Consider the following 21,423-nt stretch of genomic DNA (forward strand, 5'->3'; position numbering starts at 1 on the left):
TGCATGCTGGGACGTGTCGTTCTTCTCCCCCTTGCGTCCCGTGGCAGTGCCCAGCCTCGAGACTCGAATTCCCGGCGTGCACCGGGCGGGCCCCGAGGGCGGCGTGCAGGCGCAGTGCCGTGTTTGTCCGTGTCGCCTCTCGGCGGGGGAGTGAGTGACTGAGGCGCCGAGCGGCCGCGGCCTGGCCCGGGGGAGCGCGCAGCGGCGTGGGGTGTCGAGCGGGGCGGGAGGCGGGGTCGGGGGGCGGCGAGGCTGAGTGAGGCCTGCGGGGTCGGGCCCGGGGCAGGCCGGCCAGCCCCCTGAGGTGAAGGGGGCGTGAGGGGCAGGCCCAGGGACCCGGCCTTAGGTTCGGGACCTGGCCACCCCCGCCCGTGCGCACACGGCCAAGGGGAGCCGGGCTCTGCCCCGCCCGCTGGCGTAAGGGACGAGCGGGGGGTGGTGTAACCGGGGGCAGGGGGCACGGGGTGGGGCGGACGAGCAGGGGGTGGTGTAACCGGGGGCAGGGGGCACGGGGTGGGGCGGACGAGCAGGGGGTGGCGTAACCGGGGGCAGGGGGCACGGGGTGGGGCGGACGAGCGGGGGGTGGTGTAACGGGGGGCAAGGGGCACGGACGAGCGGGGGAGGACGGGCAGGGGGCACGGGGTGGGGCGGACGAGCGGCGGTGGGGTAACGGCGTGCAGGGGGGTGGGGTGGAGGGACTCCAGTGGGCTCTGGGGTATCTGAGCATTTTGGGTGGCAGGGCCAAGAGAATCTGGGCTCGTCCCTCTTGGCTTCTCTGGTAGGCAGGGTAACGGTCCCCTGCTGTGCCATTCCGGGGAGGCTGATCAGCAGGGCGGAGAGGCTCTGTCGTCCCCCCTCTCCCGGGGCCTGTGGTGGCCGGTGTCAGGACTGAGGTCCACTCTATCCATATTGAGGAAGAGTTGGAGAGGGGGCTTCTGGATGCATGACTCCCCAAAAAGTATCAGATCAAGGCCCCTGACTGGTTCAGCGAAGGTGTGTGTGGGAAGAGATTCAACATGAACCGGTACCTCCCAGTAGCCCGGCAGCATTTTCTAGCTGTGCTGGCCAGCACCAGCGTGGTAGTGAAGTCCATCTGTGCCACTGTCATCCTGCTCTACCTTCTATCCTTTGCTGTGGACACTGTGTTCGGGCTCGGCGTGACTCCTGGTTACCTCTTTCCACCCAACTTTTGGATCTGGACGTTGGCCACACACAGTGTGGTGGAGAAGCATGTCTGGGACGTTGGTGTGAGCCTGGCCACAGTAGTGCTGGCTGGTAGGCTGCTGGAGCCCCTGTGGGGAGCACTGGAGCTCCTGATCTTCTTTGCAGTTGTGAATATCTCAGTGGGGCTTCTGGGAGCCTTTGCCTACTTTCTCACCTACGTGGGTTCCTTCAATCTCTTGTACCTGTTTACTGTTCGCATCCACGGCATGCTGGGCTTCCTTGGTGGAGTCTTAGTGGCCCTCAAGCAGACCATGGGCGACAGCACTGTCCTGAAGGTGCCCCAGGTGCGGATGAAAGTGGTCCCTATGCTCTTACTCCTTATCCTGGCTGTTCTGAGGCTGACCACCCTAATTGAAAGCAACCTGTTGGCTTCTTATGGCTTTGGGGTCCTCTCCAGCTGGATCTATCTTCGTTTCTACCAGCGGCACAGTAGGGGACGTGGAGACATGTCGGACCACTTTGCCTTTGCCACGTTCTTCCCCGAGATCCTGCAGCCCGTGATTGGTTTGGTGGCCAACTTGGTGCATGGCATCTTGGTGAAGGTAAAAGTTTGTCGGAAAACAGTGAAGCGTTATGATGTGGGTGCTCCTTCATCCATCACTATCAGCCTGCCTGGAACAGACCCGCAGGATGCTGAGAGGAGAAGGTATTGTATGTTCCCTTGAAATATATTGTGTGGTTAGAGATCATGAGTTCATGTAGCATACCCAGTGCTAGATACCTACTAAAGGAGAACTAAGATGAGTTTTAATAAGACAACAAAACTGCTTGGTTTCAAATGACTATGTCTAGGTTTAAATGTTATAAGGCAGGGGTCCCCAACGCGGTGTCCGCGGGAGCAATGGCGCCCGCCGGGGCAGTTGTGTGCGCCCACAAGACACCACGCCGCCACCGGAGAACCGCCTGCTGAAATGCCGCCAAGAAGCGTTGCTGTTTCTCGGCAGCATTTCAGCGACGGGGTGTCTGGCGCCCGCCACAGTCTTCTGGGAATAGGAATGTGCTATTCCCACAGAAAGGTTGGGGACCACTATCACAAGGACTATTTTTTAAAAAGGGAATGTTTGAAAATCTGCCCCTCCTTTACTTGACTTTCTCAATCTGAATTCAGGGCTCTGTGTTTACCCCCTGAATCTGACATTGGGGAGCCATCAACTATTGTCTGCGCTAGGATTTTTTCCCTGTTGCAGCCCTACTAGTGACAGCAGCAATGGAGGCCCTGGTGAGGGACAGCTGCATTTTAGGGCCTAATGTCATCTGGTTCTACTGAGAGCAGATCTACTCACACACTGTTAAAAACACTCATGCCTTGTGCACAGTAGCACTCCAACCATTGCTATTGCTAGTGAAACTTCAGCGATGGTAACCACAAGAAGTTCTGAGGGGGATCCTTCTACAGACAAGGTCTCTTAAGGGGAATGAAATCCTGAGGTCAGCAGGTGGCAATCCTTTTACTTCACCTCTTACTATTCTTCTCTCCCCACCACCTGCAAAAAAAAAAAAAAAAAAGAAAGAAAAATCCAACCACCCAAGGAAAGGGACCTTCTGAGTATCGAACCAGAACATTCCATCAGCACTGGAGCTCACTTCAGAAGTGGGAGCCTTCTCATCATTCCCATTTAAGAATTCAAGGGAAGCTGTTGAACCTTCCTTTTTAAAAAATATTAACTTTGTTCCTAATACATGGCTTAGATCCTTGCCATTTTAATAATGTAGTCCTTGTGCACATGCTTAACTTTAAGTGCAAGAATATTCCTGTTGAAATCAGTGGGCTGAAGGTTCATGAGTCTCCACATGACTGGGGCATTATTTTGCTCTTTGCCAGTCATGCTAGTTTACTCTTTCTCCCTTTTCCCAAATGGGGAAGAGAATGAGCTGAGTCAGTTTCACCATTTCTAGTCGCTTTCATTTCCTGGATCTGTTGAACCCAGGCAGCTGGTTGGGTTTGAACTCAATGGCAAACTATTTAAAAAGAAAAATTGCAAACACTATTGTAAATTTGTTTTCATGAACTGTTTTATTCATGGTCAGATTTTGCACACATTCCCTTTAACTTCTCAGTTGACTGTACCTCCTGTGCAATCTGATTGTGTGTTTCATGAGTTTCGAAAGCGAGTGAGGCAAGAAACCTTCACATTTTATTGTCTTCAGTGTAAACATTTCCCTGTATTCAGGTTAGTCCTGTTTGGGGGAGATAGGGCTTCGAATAATGGTAACTGATTCAAGCTTCTGCTAGAGCTAGAGAGGTGGCAGTAACCTGAGCAGTAACCATCTCCACGGCTGCTCAGTTGGTAATTTCCCACAGGCTGTTCAGGGAAGATTTGCTTAAATAAGTCTCAACCCCAGCTTGGAGCATACAATGTGAAATGGAGCTAAGAACCTGCTGAAAAGAGCTGCCAACTAATCATGTTCTTGTTAATGAAGGCTCAATGTAATGGGCGAGGTAACTCTAAAAGGGGTACTAGTGGCACCTTAGAGACTAACCAATTTATTTGAGCATAAGCTTTCGTGAGCTACAGCTCACTTCATCGGGTACGTTCAGTGGAAAATACAGTGAGGAAATTTATATACACACAGAACATGAAAAAATGGGTGTTATCATACACACTGTAAGGAGAGTGATCACTTAAGATGAGCTATTACCAGCGGGGGTGGGGGGAGAGAAAACCTTTTGTAGTGATAATCAAGGTGGGCCATTTCCTGTAGTTAACAGGAATGTCCGAGGAGCAGTGGGGGCAGGAAATAAACATGGGGAAATAGTTTTACTTTGTGTAATGACACATCCACTCCCAGTCTCTATTCAAGCCTTTTCTGGGCCTTCTAGGTAGCTGCCCAGCCTCAGGTGCTTTCCACCTGGCATTCAACTGTGTGGCCATTCCCTAAAGCAGAAGTCATAATGTATTGCTTTGTGCTGTGGAACAGACTTTTGTTATATCAGTTGAGGATAAAAGAGAGTTGGCGAAGGGTTAAATCCCCACCCAACTGTATGGTTTCTTGGTTGCAGATGGTCTGTTGGGATTGAGGATAAAAGTGCAGTGGAGAGAGGACCCCTCTGTCCCTCCACTGGCAGGTTAAGTAGGAATGTTCATAGGTAGCCGCTGTCAGAAGGTGGCATCACCGGCCAGGAGGGATTAAAGTGGAGGAGTCCTGCTAGGAGTACTGGAGATGTGGAGGATCCTGCTAGAGGGGAGGGAAGGAGCTGAAATGAGATTGCATGTCCGGGTGGAGAACATTTTTAGTGCAGGAAAACAAATAACTAGAATACAACATGCACTGACAGTTCAGCTCGTTGCTATGTGCCCTCTGCTATGAATCCCCCCATTGCACTCCCCATTTCCGCAACAGCTGCCAATGCCAGGTATCCAGAGCATTATAGGATGCACTGTAGTCAAGGTGTATTCTTGGGGTAGGCTGATGCTTTGTTTTGCTTAGGTTTGGAGAACTGAGGGAGGAAGCCTGGAGGGGAAAGGGAGGGTTTGGCTCCAGTGCAGTTGCAGAACTTATAATAAAAACCATCTGTACATATTTGCTGATGCCCTAGATCTGAGCTTTCTTCAGGGTTGGAAATCCAGCCCTTCTGTGTGGAGGAAAGCTCTTCTCAGCTTCATATTACCTTCCTAGCTGCCTGCAATGTTGGGCTGGATTGGGCTTCTGAAATGTCCTGCTAGCCAGATCTTCTTTTCCTCCTCCTCAGAGCTGGCTGTCAAGCTGGCTTCTCGTAGCTCATCCAGAAGTGCTGACGCTATTGCCTCACAATGACTGCTGGCTGAATTTTAAATGAAAGCTTCGCGTTTCAGGATAGAGGGTTGATCCTGCTCATGTGATGGGGTACAGATAAGAGTACACCTGCTCCCTGGCCTTTTAGAATGGCGAACTCTGGAGCAGGTGCAGACCATGTGGGCACTGCAGCCCCTTGCCCCTGTGGCTTGTTCTGAGCTCCACACTGAGTGTTTTACCCAGAGAGTCAGTTTCCTTGATGTGGGTGTTTTTTCTCTGGAGTCTCCCTCCCTGGTGACACATCATTTGCTTAAACAGGCAGAGGTGCATATGCCTTGTGGGAGCGGAGAGGGCATATGACCAGCCCTTCTGTTAGGGTGAGCCACTGGGAGCCCTAAGTGCCTGTGCAGTAGTTGTATCTGAAATCCTTCAGTCCCTTCCTGGACCCACGCAGCTTGACTCCCACAGAGGCCAGTTGCTTTGGCCTTTCTGACTAACGTGGGGTGTATAGACAATGGCAATGAGGACTGCAGATCGCTGTGGACATGGGCACTAGGCAAAGCAGTGAAGAGGCTGATGTGAATAGTCCCTCTGCAGAAGCAGCTCTCTGTCCTAAGTCTGTGATGGGTTTAAGCAGACAGGAGAAAAGGGCATGGGGAGTGGTTTTAAAAACTAGGCAGAATTCTCTTCCAGGGTAGGCCACAGATTTGCAGCTGTGCCACGTACAAAACTGCCGTTGACATCAGTGGAAGCTGAGTGCCTGCAGTGAGGGTGGAAATAGGTATTCCTGCCCTGCTGATGTGACACCAATATTCTAGTCACATCAGAGAGCATCTGGGTCTCAGCATGATTCACTAAAGCTTCCTAGAGTGAATTGATTTGTTCAGAGAGGTGCTAGCTGCAGCCCCTGTGCTCTGCCTCCACTCAAGAGGTCTCCCCTGAGGCTTCTCTGAGCTTCCAGTCTTTTCCCAGGACCTCCTCAGGACCTGCAAGTCAGTCTTGGGGACCGGGTCTGTAGCTGCCACTGAGGGGGAGGACCTCCTCACAGAACCGCTGCTAAGCAACCCGCCATATCTGTGTGCAGGTGGTGGAGTCCTCTCTGGTATGCCAGAGGATGGTCCTGGCTGGCACCACCAGAATCAGAGACCTCCTGGATTACGATCAGAGGGACTGGGTGGACCCCTTGGCCGGCGCATGGGGCTGCCAACCCTGCATGTCCTGTGTCATGCTCCGTGAATCATAGAATCATAGAATATCAGGGTTGGAAGGGACCTCAGGAGGTCATCTAGTCCAACCCCCTGCTCAAAGTAGGACCAATCCCCAACTGAATCATCCGAGCCAGGGCTTTGTCAAGCCTGACCTTAAAAACCTCTAAGGAAGGAGATTCCACCACCTCCCTAGGTAACGCATTCCAGTGCTTCACCAGCCTCCTAATGAAAAAGTTTTTCCTAATATCCAACCTAAGCCTCCCGCACTGCAACTTGAGACCACTACTCCTTGTTCTATCAACTGCTACCACTGAGAACAGTCTAGATCCATCCTCTTTGGAACCCCCTTTCAGGTAGTTGAAAGCAGCTATCAAATCCCTCCTCATTCTTCTCTTTTGCAGACTAAAGAATCCCAGTTCCCTCAGCGTCTCCTCATAAGTCATGTGTTCCAGTCCCCTAATCATTTTTGTTGCCCTCCGCTGGACGCTTTCCCATTTTTCCACGTCCTTCTTGTAGTGTGGGGCCCAAAACTGGACACAGTACTCCAGATGAGGCCTCCCTGATGTCGAATAGAGGGGAATGATCACGTCCCTCGATCTGCTGGCAGTGCCCCTACTTATACAGCCCAAAATGCCATTAGCTTTCTTGGCAGAAAGGGCACACTGTTGACTCATATCCAGCTTCTCGTCCACTGTAACCCCTAGGTCCTTTTCTGCAGAACTGCTGCCTAGCCATTTGGTCCCTAGTCTGTAGCGGTGCATGGGATTCTTCCATCCTAAGTGCAGGACTCTGCACTTGTCCTTGTTGAACCTCATCAGATTTCTTTTGGCCCGATCCTCTAATTTGTCTAGGTCCCTCTGTATCCTTCCCCTACCCTCCAGCGTATCTACCACTCCTCCCAGTTTAGTGTCATCTGCAAACTTGCTGAGGGTGCAGTCCACGCTATCCTCCAGATCATTAATGAAGATACTGAACAAAACCAGCCCCAGGACCAACCCTTGGGGCACTCTGCTTGATACCGGCTGCCAACTAGACATGGAGCCATTGATCATATCCGTTGAGCCTGACGATCTAGCCAGCTTTCTATCCACCTTATAGTCCATTCATCCAGCCCATACTACTTTAACTTGCTGGCAAGAATACCCCGAGAGACCATATCAAAAGCTTTGCTAAAGTCAAGGAATAACATGTCCACTGCTTTCCCATCATCCACAGAGCCAGTTATCTCGTCACAGAAGGCAATTAGATTAGTCAGGCATGACTTGCCCTTGGTGAATCCATGCTGTCTGTTCCTGATCACTTTCCTCTCCTCTAAGTGCTTCAGAATTGATTCCTTGAGAACTTGCTCCATGATTTTTCCAGGGACTGAGGTGAGGCTGACTGGCCTGTAGTTCCCCGGATCCTCCTCCTTTCCTTTTTTAAAGATGGGCACTATATTAGCCTTTTCCAGTCATCCGGGACCTCCCCCAATCACCATGAATTTTCAAAGATAATGGCCAATGGCTCTGGAATCACATCCACCAACTCCTTTAGCACTCTCGGATGCAGAGCATCCAGCCCCATGGACTTGTGCCCATCCAGCTTTTCTAAATAGTTCCGAACCACTTCTTTCTTCACAGAGGGATGGTCACCTCTTCCCCTTGCTGTGCTGCCCAGTGCAGTAGTCTGGGAGCTGACTTTGTTCGTGAAGACAGAGGCAATAAAAGCATTGAGTACATTAGCTTTTTCCACATCTTCTGTCACTAGGTTGCCTCCCTCATTCAGTAAGGGGCCCACACTTTCCTTGACTTTCTTCTTGTTGCTAACATACCTGAAGAAACCCTGCTTGTTACTCTTAACATCTCTTGCTAGCTACAACTCCAGGTGTGATTTGGCCTTCCTGATTTCCCTCCTGCATGCCTGAGCAATATTTTTATACTCCTACCTGGTCATTTGTCCAATCTTCCACTTCCTGTAAGATTCTTTTTTGTGTTTAAGATCAGCAAGGATTTCACTGTTAAGCCAAGCTGGTCGCCTGCCATATTTACTATTCTTTCTACACGTCAGGATGGCTTGTTCCTGTAACCTCAATAAGGATTCTTTAAAATACAACCAGCTCTCCTGGACTCCTTTCCCCCTCATGTTATTCTGCCAGGGGATCCTGCCCCTCAGTTCCCTAAGGGAGTCAAAGTCTGCTTTTCTGAAGTCCAGGGTCTATATTCTGCTGCTCTCCTTTCTTCCTTGTGTCAGGATCCTGAACTCGACCACCTCATGGTCACTGCCTCCCAGGTTCCCATCCACTTTTGCTTCCCCTACTAATTCTTCCCGGTTTGTGAGCAGCAAGTCAAGAAGAGCTCTGCCCCTAGTTGGTTCCTCCAGCACTTGCACCAGGAAATTGTCCCCTACACTTTCCAAAAACTTCTTGGATTGTCTGTGCACCACTGTATTGTTTTCCCAGCAGATATCAGGGTGATTGAAGTCTCCCATGAGAACCAGGGCCTGCGATCTAGTAATTTCTATGAGTTGCCGGAAGAAAGCCTCGTCCACCTCATCCCCCTGGTCTGGTGGTCTATTGCAGACTCCCACCATGACATCACCCTTGTTGCTCACACTTCTAAACTTAATCCAGAGACTCTCAGGTTTTTCTGCAGTTTCATACCGGAGCTCTGAGCAGCCATACTGCTCTCTTATGTACAATGCAACTCCCCCACCTTTTCTGCCCTGCCTGCCATGAGGTGAGGGCAGCCTAGCCTCCTGCTTCTCTTACTTTCTTCGAGTGGGTCCTGTGGATGAGTGCTCTCCACTCACCCGAGCCCTCCAGAACTCCTCATCAGGCCCCTGCCCCATGAGCCTCCTCAGCTGCCCCCGACATGCTATCTAAGTTGGCTGAACGACATCCAGCCAGTCAGTCCACCTCTGAACCAGGACCAGGAAACATCTGTACATGCTCATGCTTCATACTATCCACTTATTCACCCTTTGGTTCCACTCTGACACCAAGTGGCAGGGCCTGCTGCCACCTGCTGAGGGTGAAGAACCAGTCTGTGCTCCACTTTGATCTCACAGCCCACTGGGGATGTGACTCCTCCACAGTGTCGTGAGCACTGTTGTGTACCTGGCATGATTCACAAACTTCCCCCTACACCTGTTCCTTTTGTGGGGAGAGGGAGACCCTGGCGCACGTGTATACAGAATGTGTCAGGTTGCAGCCCCTCTTCTAGCTCCTCCAAAACCTCTTACTGAGGTTCTGGTTGCACTTTTCCCTGAATCTGATTCTTGCACAACCCATCCACGGCCCCACGATGTCACGGGACCTGCTTGTCAGCTTCCTCTTGGTGCTAGCCAAGATGACCATCCATCGTACCAGGAGAAGAAAGCTGGCTGTGGGCGGGGGGGCTGGGAGTGGGGGAGAGGAAGGGTGCTCTGTGCCTGTGGGGCCTATTTCTTGTCCGCTTATATCTCTGGGCAGTGTCTACTGATTCCTGGGATGCCTTTGAGGAGTGGTGGTGCTGTCTGGGGTGCTCTGCTCTGCGTCCCCTTCTGGTTCCTTGATTTCCAGCCTTTAATCTCAAGCCCATTCCTGTTTTCTCTTTGGTTGTCCCCAGCAATTAATTGTAGCCTGGATCTAGTGCTTCCTCTCCTGTAATTGAGGGGACAGGCCTTTAGCTATGGGTGGGTCTAGACCTGCCTGGCCCCTGCCTTGCCTCAGAGAAGGTGGGACAGTTTGCTTTCCACTAAACCAGCTCTGGGAGAGCAATAACAATGGCGCATGTTGCTGGTTCAAGTGCTTCCTCTTCCTCCAGCCGACCCAGGTTCCAAGTACTCTCTCTCATTCGGTGGCGTCTTTGCGTATGAGCTGAGGAGGAAATCTCAGGTGGGTCCTATTAAGATGGTGAGGTACGGTGGGATCTGGAACAGGCTTAGGCCTGTGGCTCATGTTGGTGTTGCACTGAGTCTCATGCAGTTACCGCAGACCGGCTAAATTCTGTCCAGTCCAGGGATGGGCAAACTATGGCCCGGGGGCCACATCCAGCCCTCAGACATTTTAATCCGGCCCTCGAGCTCCTGCTGGGCAGCAGGGCCTGGGGCTTGCCCCCCTCCGGCACTCCAGCTGGGGAGTGGGGTCGGGGGCTTGCGCCACTCCGCGCGGCTCCCAGAAGCAGCGGCATGTCCTCCTTCCGGCTCCTACACGTAGGAGTAGCCAGGGGGCTCCGCACGCTGCCCCCACCCCAAGCGCTGCCCCCACAGCTCCCATTGGCCGGGAACTGTGGCCAATTGGGAGCTGCAGGGATGGCGCCTGCAGACAGGGCAGCGTGCAGAGTTGCCTGGCTGCACCTCCATGTAGGAGCTGCAGAGGGGACATGCCGCTGCTTCTGGGAGCTGCTTGAGGTAAGTGCCACCCAGAGCCTACACCCCAATCCCCCTCCTGCGCCCCAACCCCCTTCCCCACCCCTGATCCCCCTCCCCCCCTCCAAACCCCTCCATCCCAGCCTGGAACAACCTCCTGCACCCCCAACCCCTCATCCCCAGCCCCACTCCATAGCCTGCACCTGCAGCCAGATCCCTCTCCCCCCCGCACCCCAACCCTCTGCACCAGCTCAGAGCCCTCTCCCGCACCCTGAACTCCTCATTTCTGGCCCCACTCCAGAGCCTGCACCCCAGCCAGAGCTCTCACCCCCTCCCAACCCCCAATTTCAAGAGCATTCATGGCCTGCCATACAATTTCCATACCCAGATGTGGCCCTTGGGCCAAAAAGTTTGCCAATCCCTGGTCTAGTCCGTCCTTGTCCCAGGCACTCATGTGGAGTTGTTCCCTTTGGATACATACACCAGGTTACGTTTTAAAGCAATTTTAGCACTGGAGAAAGCAGCCAGCTTGAGAGCCCAGGAGACTCGACCCACAGAAATGGGGATCTGATGAGCAGCAGCAGTGCAAACTCCCCAGCCCCAGTTACCTTGTCAGTATACCTCAGCCATGTCCTGGAGGGAACTTGCCTCTAGGGATGAGACAATTGTTTCCTCCCCTCCTTCTAGCCAATAAGTAAATTTGGCAGGCTCTTGGACTGTGGCTGGGCAGTGAACAGAAATGACTCAGAGCTGGAATGTGTCTCGTGCTGCATCTTGCACCATGCAGCATAATTTCCCAGTAGACAGTGAGCGCTCCTAGATAATGTGGCACAGCAAGTGTGAGTCAATGGCCAGTGCAGATTCAGAGCAGACTCTCTGCAAGGGGCTTGCAGTGAGGGTAGCATTGTAATCCATTACTGACTTGGAAAACAAATGTCCTTGTTTTGATGTAGAATAGATAAAGCACCCGTTTGGCTTCATATATCTTAACTTCTCTGGTCTGGCTTCCTGCTGCAATGAGGGTTAAATTACCTTGGATACATGGGGTGGGAAAAGACAGCTCTAGAGATGGGTTTCTCTGTTTAACAGGCCTTTGTCTTGGGTCCTTGTTTCTGCCTTTCCCTCTCTTCTTGCTTCTCTGCTACTGTCTCACCACTCCCTTCTTGTTTTTGTGGGTGGTGTTGGAATTATTAATTTTTGCGCAAGGTATTATTACAATGCTAGTTAGACCATAAATTCCTTTATTAAATCCAAAGGCCAAATGGTGTTTATACAATTGCTTTGAAGATGCCTAACAAGCCTAAATAATAAGCAATTTACTACACCCAATACAGTAACAACACATAAGCATTTGATCAAGATATTTACACTCAATGGGCTAAACCCAAGAGTGCTTAGACCCATATTGGTCTGCTCCAACATAGTCAGGCAGATGCTAGCAATGAACCTTTTAAGAGTTTACTTTTGCTGCCCTTCAACAAACAAGTGATGTCATTGCCAGTTACTGACCTTAGCTAAAAACCAGTTGGAGATACTTCATCCTTATTTCCAATCTTAATCCAGATAATATTTACAATCCTCAAGGCTTTGCCTCCCCTCCTTCTTGCGGACTAATAGTTTTTCAATGCACCGGGGCTCACATAAGCTTTCACACTGGTGTGGGGAGTGGGAAGGGCCATGTTGGCTCATTTTAAGACCGATTCTGTTCATTTTATTTAAAATCATCCGCTATGACCTGTATGGGTCAGAGGCCGCCTTTTTAGAAACGTCCCCTTATCTCATCAGTTAGTCTTTGAACCAGACGTCCTCCACACTTCATTCCCTCTGGCCTTATGACTCATTGTTTCAAGGTATTCCTTCTACTTGCTAGTCAGGGTCTCTTTACAACATGGATATATTTCATTAATCAGATTTAAACTATCTCTAATCTGTAATTTTATATTTATCCAGCAGTGGTATCTCCTAGGCTACCTTTACTCCTTCCCCTTCAAAGACCCTTTCTCCCAGCTGGGGGCAGCTAGATGGGAGAGCGTTGCCTGAAATGGCACTTCCCACCCCTAGGCAATGATTGCACTGTGTCAAGAGCTCTCCCAGCCTCTTCTGGCCCAAAGAACAAGAAACCACTGGCCAATGTGTGCTGCACCCTCTGACCTATCAGTCTCCTCCACCTCCTTTCTTTCTCTCTTCCTCTTCAGTCTCTTACCTCCCTATGCCTCAGGATGAAGCCTGTGTCCCTCCTACCCCAGTGGCAGCAGGAGTAAAACTGACAAGGATGATGCCAGTTTCACTCCACAAAAAGAAAAGGAATACTTGTGGCACCTTAGAGACTAACCAATTTATTTGAGCATAAGCTTTCGTGAGCTACAGCTCACTTCATCGGATGCATACTTGCATAATGACAGTTGCATTTCCTGCCAGCATGCTTGGGGGAAGCAGTTTGTGTAGGAGCAGCCTAGGGAAGATTCTCCCAGGAGAGGGTGGACATTGGTTAACACAGGGCAGATGGGGGCACAGGATGCCCCCAGGCCTGCACCAAATGTAATCTCCTGGCATGCATATATTCTACACACACTCCCACACTCTTCAGAATTTCCCTTCAGAAGGGTGGGGGCTTGACCTCAACTGATGAGCTGACATTAATCCCAGAAAAGGGTGGGGGGGGATAATGTTATCAGCAGAAGAGTAACGGTGGCACTGAACAGTGCTCCTGCGTGATCTAACGCTACATTCGATAAGCTGAGGCATTCGATAAGCTGCTTCTCTTACCTTGTCTGCTTCTCTGCCAGCACCATATTTCAAATGACATCATACTAATAATGAAGGGAAGCTGCAGTTTGGTCGTGCTGCCTTCTAGGACTCCAGCAGTGTCCGTTTGGGGGCAGGAGTTAGGTGGAAGGACCAGGGAGGAAGGGATTGACTTTCCAACCAGTCAGATTGTCCAAATACACATCTTAGGAGCCACTGTGAGCTCCCAGTGAGGACCTAGGGGCCCTAATTCAGAGGCCAGTGTTTGAAATCTTTGTCCTTTGTCTCTGAAGATTTCAGTGTAGTGTGTGGGAGGAGAATGTTCTCTCTTCTGTGTTCAGACTGGCTGAAATCCTTCTATTGCCTAAACTGGATCACAGAATCGCTGCCCAGTCCCTATTAGTATTTATTACTAATCAATAGTGCCTACAAGTCTCAGTTAGGATCAGGGCCCTGTAGGAGCATTCAGACATATAGTAAAAGGTGGTCTCTGCCAATCTCATGGGTCTCATATCAATGCTGCATTCGCAAGGGATATACCCATAAGTGCAACTGACCATACTTGGGGAGGGCAGCAAGAAGAGGGTCTTGGTTCAGATGCTGTCCTGACTGAAGCCAAGATCCTGAAAGATTCACTTCCTTGGGAGAACCTCCCAAATCCCATTCAGCGGTGTTTTCACCAAATGTGGTTCTTCGTGTTGATGGCCTAACCTGGTGGGTTGCTACCTTTCAGGAGATCCTGATCTGTTCAGATCTTAGCAAGGCTATCCAAGACATAGCCACAGGAGGGTCTGTGCTTATTGGTGGCTAGATCTGGGGAGTAACTGCAGGAGCTCTGCATTTCCCTGGCACGTAGGCCTCTGCACTGTGAAATTCCCCTGCAAGGCATACCCACTAAGGAGGACTGTGTTGGTGCATTCACTACTGCCCATAGCATCTCCCACGCAAGAGCAGCTGAGTGAAACTGACACAAAAACCCTACTGCCTCTCCTGGAGATAGGTGGTGTGGAGGAGGTGCAGAGACACATCCTTAACTCTTTGCTGCTGCTGAGGGTGCTCTGCCATGGGGTGATGAGCAGATGGGGCTGGACTAAACCGTAAACCTGTCACAGACTGGGAGAAGTAGCAGCCAGAATAAACGGGAGATACACCTGAAGTGAGAGGGATGGAGAGCTTGCATGCAGGTTTGGTGGAGAGAGTTATGAGCCAGCAGGAGGTGTGTGGGGAACAGTAGCCACTCAGAGACTGAACCAGAGGAAGTGGGGCAGAAATGCAGCAAAAGGTGGGAGGGGGGGAATCTGAGCAGGGCTATTGTATTGAAGTTCTTTTGCTCCCACCCTAGTGGTGATTTGGGCTGGACAGATGGTCAATAGAAGCATTGGGAGATCTCCCCCCACCCCCCAAATACCCATGAAGTGCCCAGCATGCTGTAACACGTACTTTGTCCTGTCTCCCTGGGAGTGTCTGAAGCTGATCCTGCACTAACCCTGTCCATCCTTGTCCTGCAGACAGCTCGCCCTGAAGGCACTGAATGAGCGGTTGAAACGCGTGGAGGACCAGTCAGCGTGGCCCAACATGGAGGACAATGAGGATGAGGGAAGTGCCAAGGCGGACAGCCCGCTGCTCCCTGAGAAGAGCCAAAGTAGCCGGGATGCCAGTGCTGCAGGGAAAGGAGTCAGCCAGGAGTCCAGTCTCATCACCTTTGAGGACGCCTCCCCTCAGCTGTGACCTGTGAACACACCACCTCCCCTTCCCCATCTCTGTGTGTCAGAGTGATCCCTCATATCTTCTCTCACTCCTCTCTGCTCCCCAGTGATGCTGTCTGCAGGGAGCAGGGGGACCCCTCCAGCAACCTCGAGGGGAGAGGGCTACCTCATTCCAGCATTTAATAGCCACAGTTGGCTGACGCCGTGTCTCTAGACTGTCTCTGGGTGGTAACTGTTAGCCAATGCTGGCTCCTTGGAAGGGCTCTCTCTCCTGCTGGGGCTCTGGTTCTCATTCGCTTTTTTCTATGGTGATGTGAGGTTCCTCAAAGACACTAATCAGGGCTGGGCATCAACCACCGAGGGGGGTGGACTCATGTCTCTTCAGCACAGAACGTGGACTGTTCTGTCCAGAGAGGCCTTACGCTGGCCGCCTCTGCCAGTAGCCACCACTGGAGGTAGCTGACTGTGTACGCCTCAGTAGTGGCTGTGGCACTGTCTGGGCAGAGGCATTGGTGTCATCCGGCCTCAGGATTTGCCATGTACATGGTTGGTCAGGTCCCGATTTTGAAGCCTGTGTGCTAGACCACTAGATGACCCTCACAGCATCCCAGAGAGCAAACTCAGCAAGTGATACAGTACTTTCTCTCTTTTACTTTTGTGGTGGTGGTTGTTAAAAGTACCCTGCAACTTCCTTTTTCCCTTTCAAAGTTAGTTTTCTTACTGCTCTGAGGAGCAGGAAATTTTTCTTAATCCCTTTGCTATATTAACCCTTTCCCGTCTGGCCCCGATTATCTGGCAAGAACTGACTAAGATGAATTCCTGAGTTGGGAATTTGCTATGATCATTAGATAAGCCTGTTTAGCTACAAAGTAAGTGCTTAATACCACTCTCTTGCTGCAGTTGCCTACCATGAATTATTGACTGAAAAGCCTGGGCCCACAGAGCTTTGAGACTAGTGCATGGACATACATCAACCCTAGTCTTTCTGTGGGAGTCCTAGAGGGGTTTAATTTCATTTGTGTTATTGCTACTTTGTTTTTTCTCCAATTTCTTTTGCGGTGATTTAAATTGTAACGCAGCCTCTGAACTGGGTGGGACCTGCGCGTTCACTGCTGCTTGGATGAATCATCTGTGCATTGATTCTTTGTCAGATTGCAAATCTGTTTTATGGTGGGGCGCTTGACAATTCTTCCTTCTGTTTTTTCCCCTCCCTTTGATTAAAATGTTGGTTTCCCCTCTCCTTTTCCCCTCCTCTGTGCTGATGGGCTTTTTTGGAGGGTAGGGGTGGGGAGCACTTAATCTGGAAAAGCTTTCCTTGAGAACCAGCCCCACAAGACCATGCCACTCCAGCTTGTATACTTCCCTGGGAGGCAGCTACCAAATTGAGGAGTGTGCATATGTGATGACTTTTTTTAAAGAGCCACACAAGAAGGTTTTGTCAACTGAGAAATAAACATACGGGAATTTCAGTATCAATAAACAATTATTTCAAAGAGTGCCTCTCACTTTAGTTTGTAGATCACCCAAAGCCCAGGTCTCGTGTGGAGGGTCACCCTTCCATTTCATTTTGTTTCACTTATCTGCTCTGATCCCTACATCACCAGTAAGTCCAAGTCCCATCCTAATGTGTGGCAGAAGTTTTCAAGCTGTGTGTTTCTCTGAGCCACTGATGAGCCTTCTGTTTAAGTGTGGCTGCCTCTTTAGTCTAGATGTCTGCTAGAGCACGGGACAAGAGGCCGGCTCTGCCAAGACGAGAGCTGGGGGCGAGGGCTCCTGGGGTTTGGTTGGCATTGGTAGCAGAGGAGTTTTGGGGGCTGGGTGCTCATCTCTAGTAAGCCATGCTTAGATCCTCACTCAGGCCCTTGAGAAACTAATTCAGTGGGTCTCAGCTTAGTCCCCCATTTAGTCACATGGTGGTTTTCAGTCTCTGAGAGCCCCAGGGTTAGAGTGATGGGGGAGCACCATATGATGGTGCTATGAGAGGTGGGGGTTCAGGTTGGAATAACAGGAAATCCTGTGGGGTAGGTGTAACAAAGTGGGGGATTTTCTTGATTTTTTTTTTCAATGGTTTCAAAGGGGGTGGGACTCAGTTTCCCTGGGTGTTACTGGTTTAACAAAGTGATGGGAGAGGGAATTTGTTGTTAGAGGACCAGCGACAACTTGGCACCCTGGCCAAAGCCCGAGAGAATGGATACCCCAGCGATTGGTGACCGGGAGGCCCAGCTCGGGAGTCACAGCCAGTTCTGGCCAGTGGGAGGAATGGGCTGTAGAAAGAGTGGACCCTGGTGACCTGATCAGCTGGTTCCAGCCAGTGGGGAACAAAGGACGGCTGAGAGGAGTCCCAGGTGACCCTGTTTACCTGGATAGAAGACAAAGGACAGAGGTGGGGCTTGGGGGCAGGTGATATCAGATGCCGCGGTCTCTGGACTGGAGAGAGAGAGCAGGCAGAGCCCACCTGGATGCAGGGGAGACTGAGATGTGCTGTGCTGAGGGCAGCCAGGCTTGAGGGCCCAGAGAGTTTCCTATGCTGTGTTCAGATGCTCAATAAACCCTCCTGTTTTACGCTGACTGAGAGTCGTTCTGGTCTAGAGATCAGGATTGCATTATTCCCTCTGGGTGTGGAGGCTCTGGGGGTCCAGAGTGAGTAGACTCCCTGAGGGGGCCCATGGGGAGAGACAGGTGTGCTAAAGGCTCAGAGAGGTGCAGTTCTTCGAGTGCTTGCTCATATCGATTCCAATTAGGTGTACATGTGCCGCGTGCATGGCCGTCGGAAAGTTTTACCCTAGCAAGACCCGGTGGGTTGGCTGTGGAGCCCTCTGGAGTGGCGCCTTCATGGCGCTCAATATATACCCCAGCTGACCTGGCGCCTCTCAGTTCCTTCTTACCGCCCATGATGGTCGTTGGAACTGTGGATTCTTGCTTCGCTTACTCTCCACTCTCCCTAGCGTAATAGTTAATAGTTGTTAGTTATAGTTTGGTTTTTACTTCGTGTTAGTTGGGTTCGGGGGCTTTCCCCTCCTCCCCGATTCTTTTTCTCAGGCTTATGCCCAAAGCTCCGGAATTCAAGCCCTGCAGTTCCTGCTCTAAGCCCATGCCAACGGGCGACCCCCATGACCCCTGCCTGAAGTGTCTGGGGGAGGCTCATCAAGCTGAGAAGTGCAGGATCTGTAGAGGGTTTCATCCTCGGACTAAAAGGAGTGAGACTTTCCATTTAAAGCAGCTCCTCATGGAGGAGGCTCTTAGCCCTCGGCCTCCTGCAGTTTGCAGCGTTCAAGAGACTGGGGGGGGAGTGAGGACACGGCGCGCAGCCTCCCCCATCCCTCCCTCCAGCCTCCTGAATGCCGCAAGACAGCTGATTGCCGCGGGCAGGAAGCAGGGAGAGCAGGGGGAAGGCGCTGATCCGCGGAGTCTGCCGGCGGGCGGGAGGCGCTGGGTGTGGGGCAAGTAGGGGGGGCTGCCAGCTGTGGACAAAGCAGGTGGTCAAACGACGTTATAGGGGAACATTGCTCAACTTTAAATGAGCATGTTCTGTAATGGAGCAGGGACATAAGATGGAAACAATGTTAAGTGAGAGGACGTTAAGTGGGGAGTTACTGGAGCAAATCGACCCTAGAACCAACCCAGATAATAGAATTCGTTGGGGCGGTTCTGGACTCCGTTCAGGTGCAAGCCCTCCTGCCAGATGCTCGTTTCCAAGCTATCATGGGCCTCATCTGGAGCCTTCAGAGCTTCCCAACCTCGTCGGCAAGAAGTTGCCTGAGTCTTCTCAGCCACATGGCTTCCTGTACATATGTGACCAGGCATGCCAGGCTCCGACTCCGCCTGTTGCAAGCCTGGCTTGCTTCGGTCTATCGCCCCGATCATGACAGTCTGAACTTAGTGGTCACCGTCCCGGAGCGGGTCCTGGCCTCCCTCCGGTGATCACTAGATCCCCGGGTGGTGTGCGAAGGAGTCCCTTTTCACAGTCTGCAGCCCTCCTTGTCTCGGGTCATGGATGCATCAGCCCTGGCATGGGGTGCCCACCTCGGAGACCTTCAGATGCGGTGCCTGTGGCCTCCATCCACGCTCTCCTTTCATATCAACGTCTGGGAGCTGATGGCGGTGCGCCTTGCCTTTCAGGCCTTCCAGGAACAGCTACAGGGTCATTGTGTGGCAATCCTCACAGACAACACCATGGCCATGTTCAACAAGCGGAGGGGGCCCGCCCCCTCCCCTCTGTCAGGAGGCTGTTCGACATGGAATTCTGTATAGCCCACTTCATTCACCCAGTGGGGTCCTTTCTCCCCGGGGACCAGAACGCGCTGGTGGACCACCTCAGCAGGTCCTTCCACTCCCATGAGTGGTCACTCCGACTGGATGTCATCCACCCCATCTTTCGAAGGTGGGGGTTTCCCCAGATGGATCTGTTTTGCCTCCTGCAGCAACCGGATATGCCCATCGTTCTGCTCCTTCCAAGGTTGCTGCCCGGGCTCCCTCACAAACATGTTCCTGCTTCTGTGGATGGGTCACCTGTCTTATGCTTTTCCTCCATTTCCCCTTGTGCACAAGGTCCTGCTCAAGATATGCAGGGACAGGGCGCAGGTGATTCTGGTGGCTCCGGCGTGGCCCAGGCAGCATTGGTATACCACTCTGCTGGAATTGTTCGTGGACGCTCCAGTCGCGTTGCCTCTTCTTCCCGACCTGCTCACTCAGGATCACGGTCGCCTCTGCCATTCCGACCTGCAGTCTCTCCACCTCATGGCATGGATGCTGTGTGGCTGAACCCTTTTGGAGCTTCTGTGTTCGGAATCTGTACAATAAGTACTGATGGGGAGCAGGAAGCCCTCCACTCGAGCCATGAATCTGATGAAGTGGAAGCGGTTTTCATGTTGGTGCTACCAGCGCCACACACCCCCTCTCCAGACACCAGTGCCTCTCATTTTGGAGTACGTCCTGGACCTGAAGCAGCAAGGCCTGGTGGCGTCCTCTGTGAGGGTTCACCTCGTGACCATCTCGGCCTTTCAACCGGGTGTGTCTGGCCGCTCTGTCTTCGCCATCTAATGGTTGGTCATTTTCTCAAGGGCTTAAACCGCCTCTACTTTCAGGTCTGGCAGCCGGTACTCATGGGGGACCTTGTTTGAGCCGCTGGCCTCATGCTCCCTCCTTTATCTCTCTTGGAAGACAGCTTTCCTTGTCGCTATCACGTCAGCAAGGTGTGTCTCTGAGCCCTTACCTCAGAACTGCCTTACACGGTCTTCCATAAGGATAAGGTGCAACTTTGTCCTCACCAGGCCTTTCTTCCCAAGGTGGTGTCGGCCTTCCATACCAGCCAGGACATTTTCCTGCCAATTTTTGACCCGAAATCGCACGCCGGTCCTCAGGAACAGAGGCTGCACTCCCTCAATGTCCCTAGGGCCCTTGCCTTCTATATCAAGCGCACAAAGCTGTTCAGGAAATCAACACAGCTTTTTGTTGCAGTGACGGACCGGACGAAAGGCCTCCTGGTCTCCTCTCAGCGGATCTCTTTATGGATCACATCCTGCATCCACGCTCGCCATGAGCTGGCCGGTGTACCGACCTCGGCCGTCACCGCTCACTCCACGAGGGCCCAGGCCTCATCTGCGGCATTCCTGACCCAGGTGCCGATCCAGGAGATCTGCAGAACAGCGACTTGGTCCTCGGTGCATACTTTCGCTTCGTGCTACGCCATCTTCCGGTACGCCAGAGACGACACGGTGTTTGGTAGAGTGGTACTGCAGTCCACGTTACTTAACTCCCACCCCACCCCCTAGGTAAGGCTTGGGAGTCACCTAATTGGAATCGATATGAGCAAGCACTCGAAGAAAAAAGGGTTACTGACCTTTATAACTGTTGTTCTTCGAGATGTGTTGCTCATGTCCATTCCAAACCTGCCCCCCTTCCCCTCTGTCAGAGTAGCTGGCAAGAAGGAACTGGGCGGGCACCAGGTCGGCTGGGGTATATATCGAGCGCCATGAAGGCGCCACTCCAGAGGGCTCCACAGCCGACCCGCCGGGTGTTGCTAGGGTAAAGCTTTCTGACGGCCGTGCACGTGGCACGCACACACCTAATTGGAATGTTGAGAGGGGCTGTCACACTGAAGGGGGTTCCCCCCAGGGACCATATGGGCCAAGAGTGGGCATGTCCTGTAAGTCCGTGACAATGTGGTAGCAGAGGATGGTTTGTGGATGCTCCCTGTAGACAGTCGGCTGCAAGCACAGGCACTTTGCAGTGAGTGGCTGCCAGCGATAAAACGAGGGAATTGAAGGAACCAGCGCGGAAATGGCGTCGAACCAGCTCCGAAAGAGGGACCTGGCACATCTGTGCAGAGAGGGCTGAGTGTGGAGAGGCTCGCTAAGGAGCTGCTGATGGCTCAGCTTGTAGAGAATGACCAGTCTGAGGAACAGGCTCCAGATCCCAGGGGGATCCCGGGATGCCCGTAGAGGCGGGGAGTAGCCATGGGGGCAGCATAGCAGCCAGGAGTCTATCAGACCCAACTCCTC

The 21,423-nt window shown here is 52.1% G+C and overlaps 1 protein-coding gene across 1 annotated transcript; it reads left to right on the plus strand.

Moving 5' to 3' along the window:
- The first annotated feature begins 698 nt into the window (after positions 1-698).
- Positions 699-16,416, plus strand: TMEM115 (transmembrane protein 115). The gene is made up of 2 exons (XM_077821662.1): positions 699-1,870; positions 14,726-16,416. Exons 1-2 carry the CDS (start codon positions 1,017-1,019, stop codon positions 14,943-14,945), a joined length of 1,074 nt encoding a protein of 357 aa, XP_077677788.1. The 5' UTR covers positions 699-1,016; the 3' UTR covers positions 14,946-16,416.
- Positions 16,417-21,423: the final 5,007 nt, after the last annotated feature.

This window comes from Eretmochelys imbricata, chromosome 7 (genome assembly GCF_965152235.1).
Source record: "Eretmochelys imbricata isolate rEreImb1 chromosome 7, rEreImb1.hap1, whole genome shotgun sequence".
In the NCBI taxonomy this organism is placed as follows: domain Eukaryota; kingdom Metazoa; phylum Chordata; order Testudines; family Cheloniidae; genus Eretmochelys; species Eretmochelys imbricata.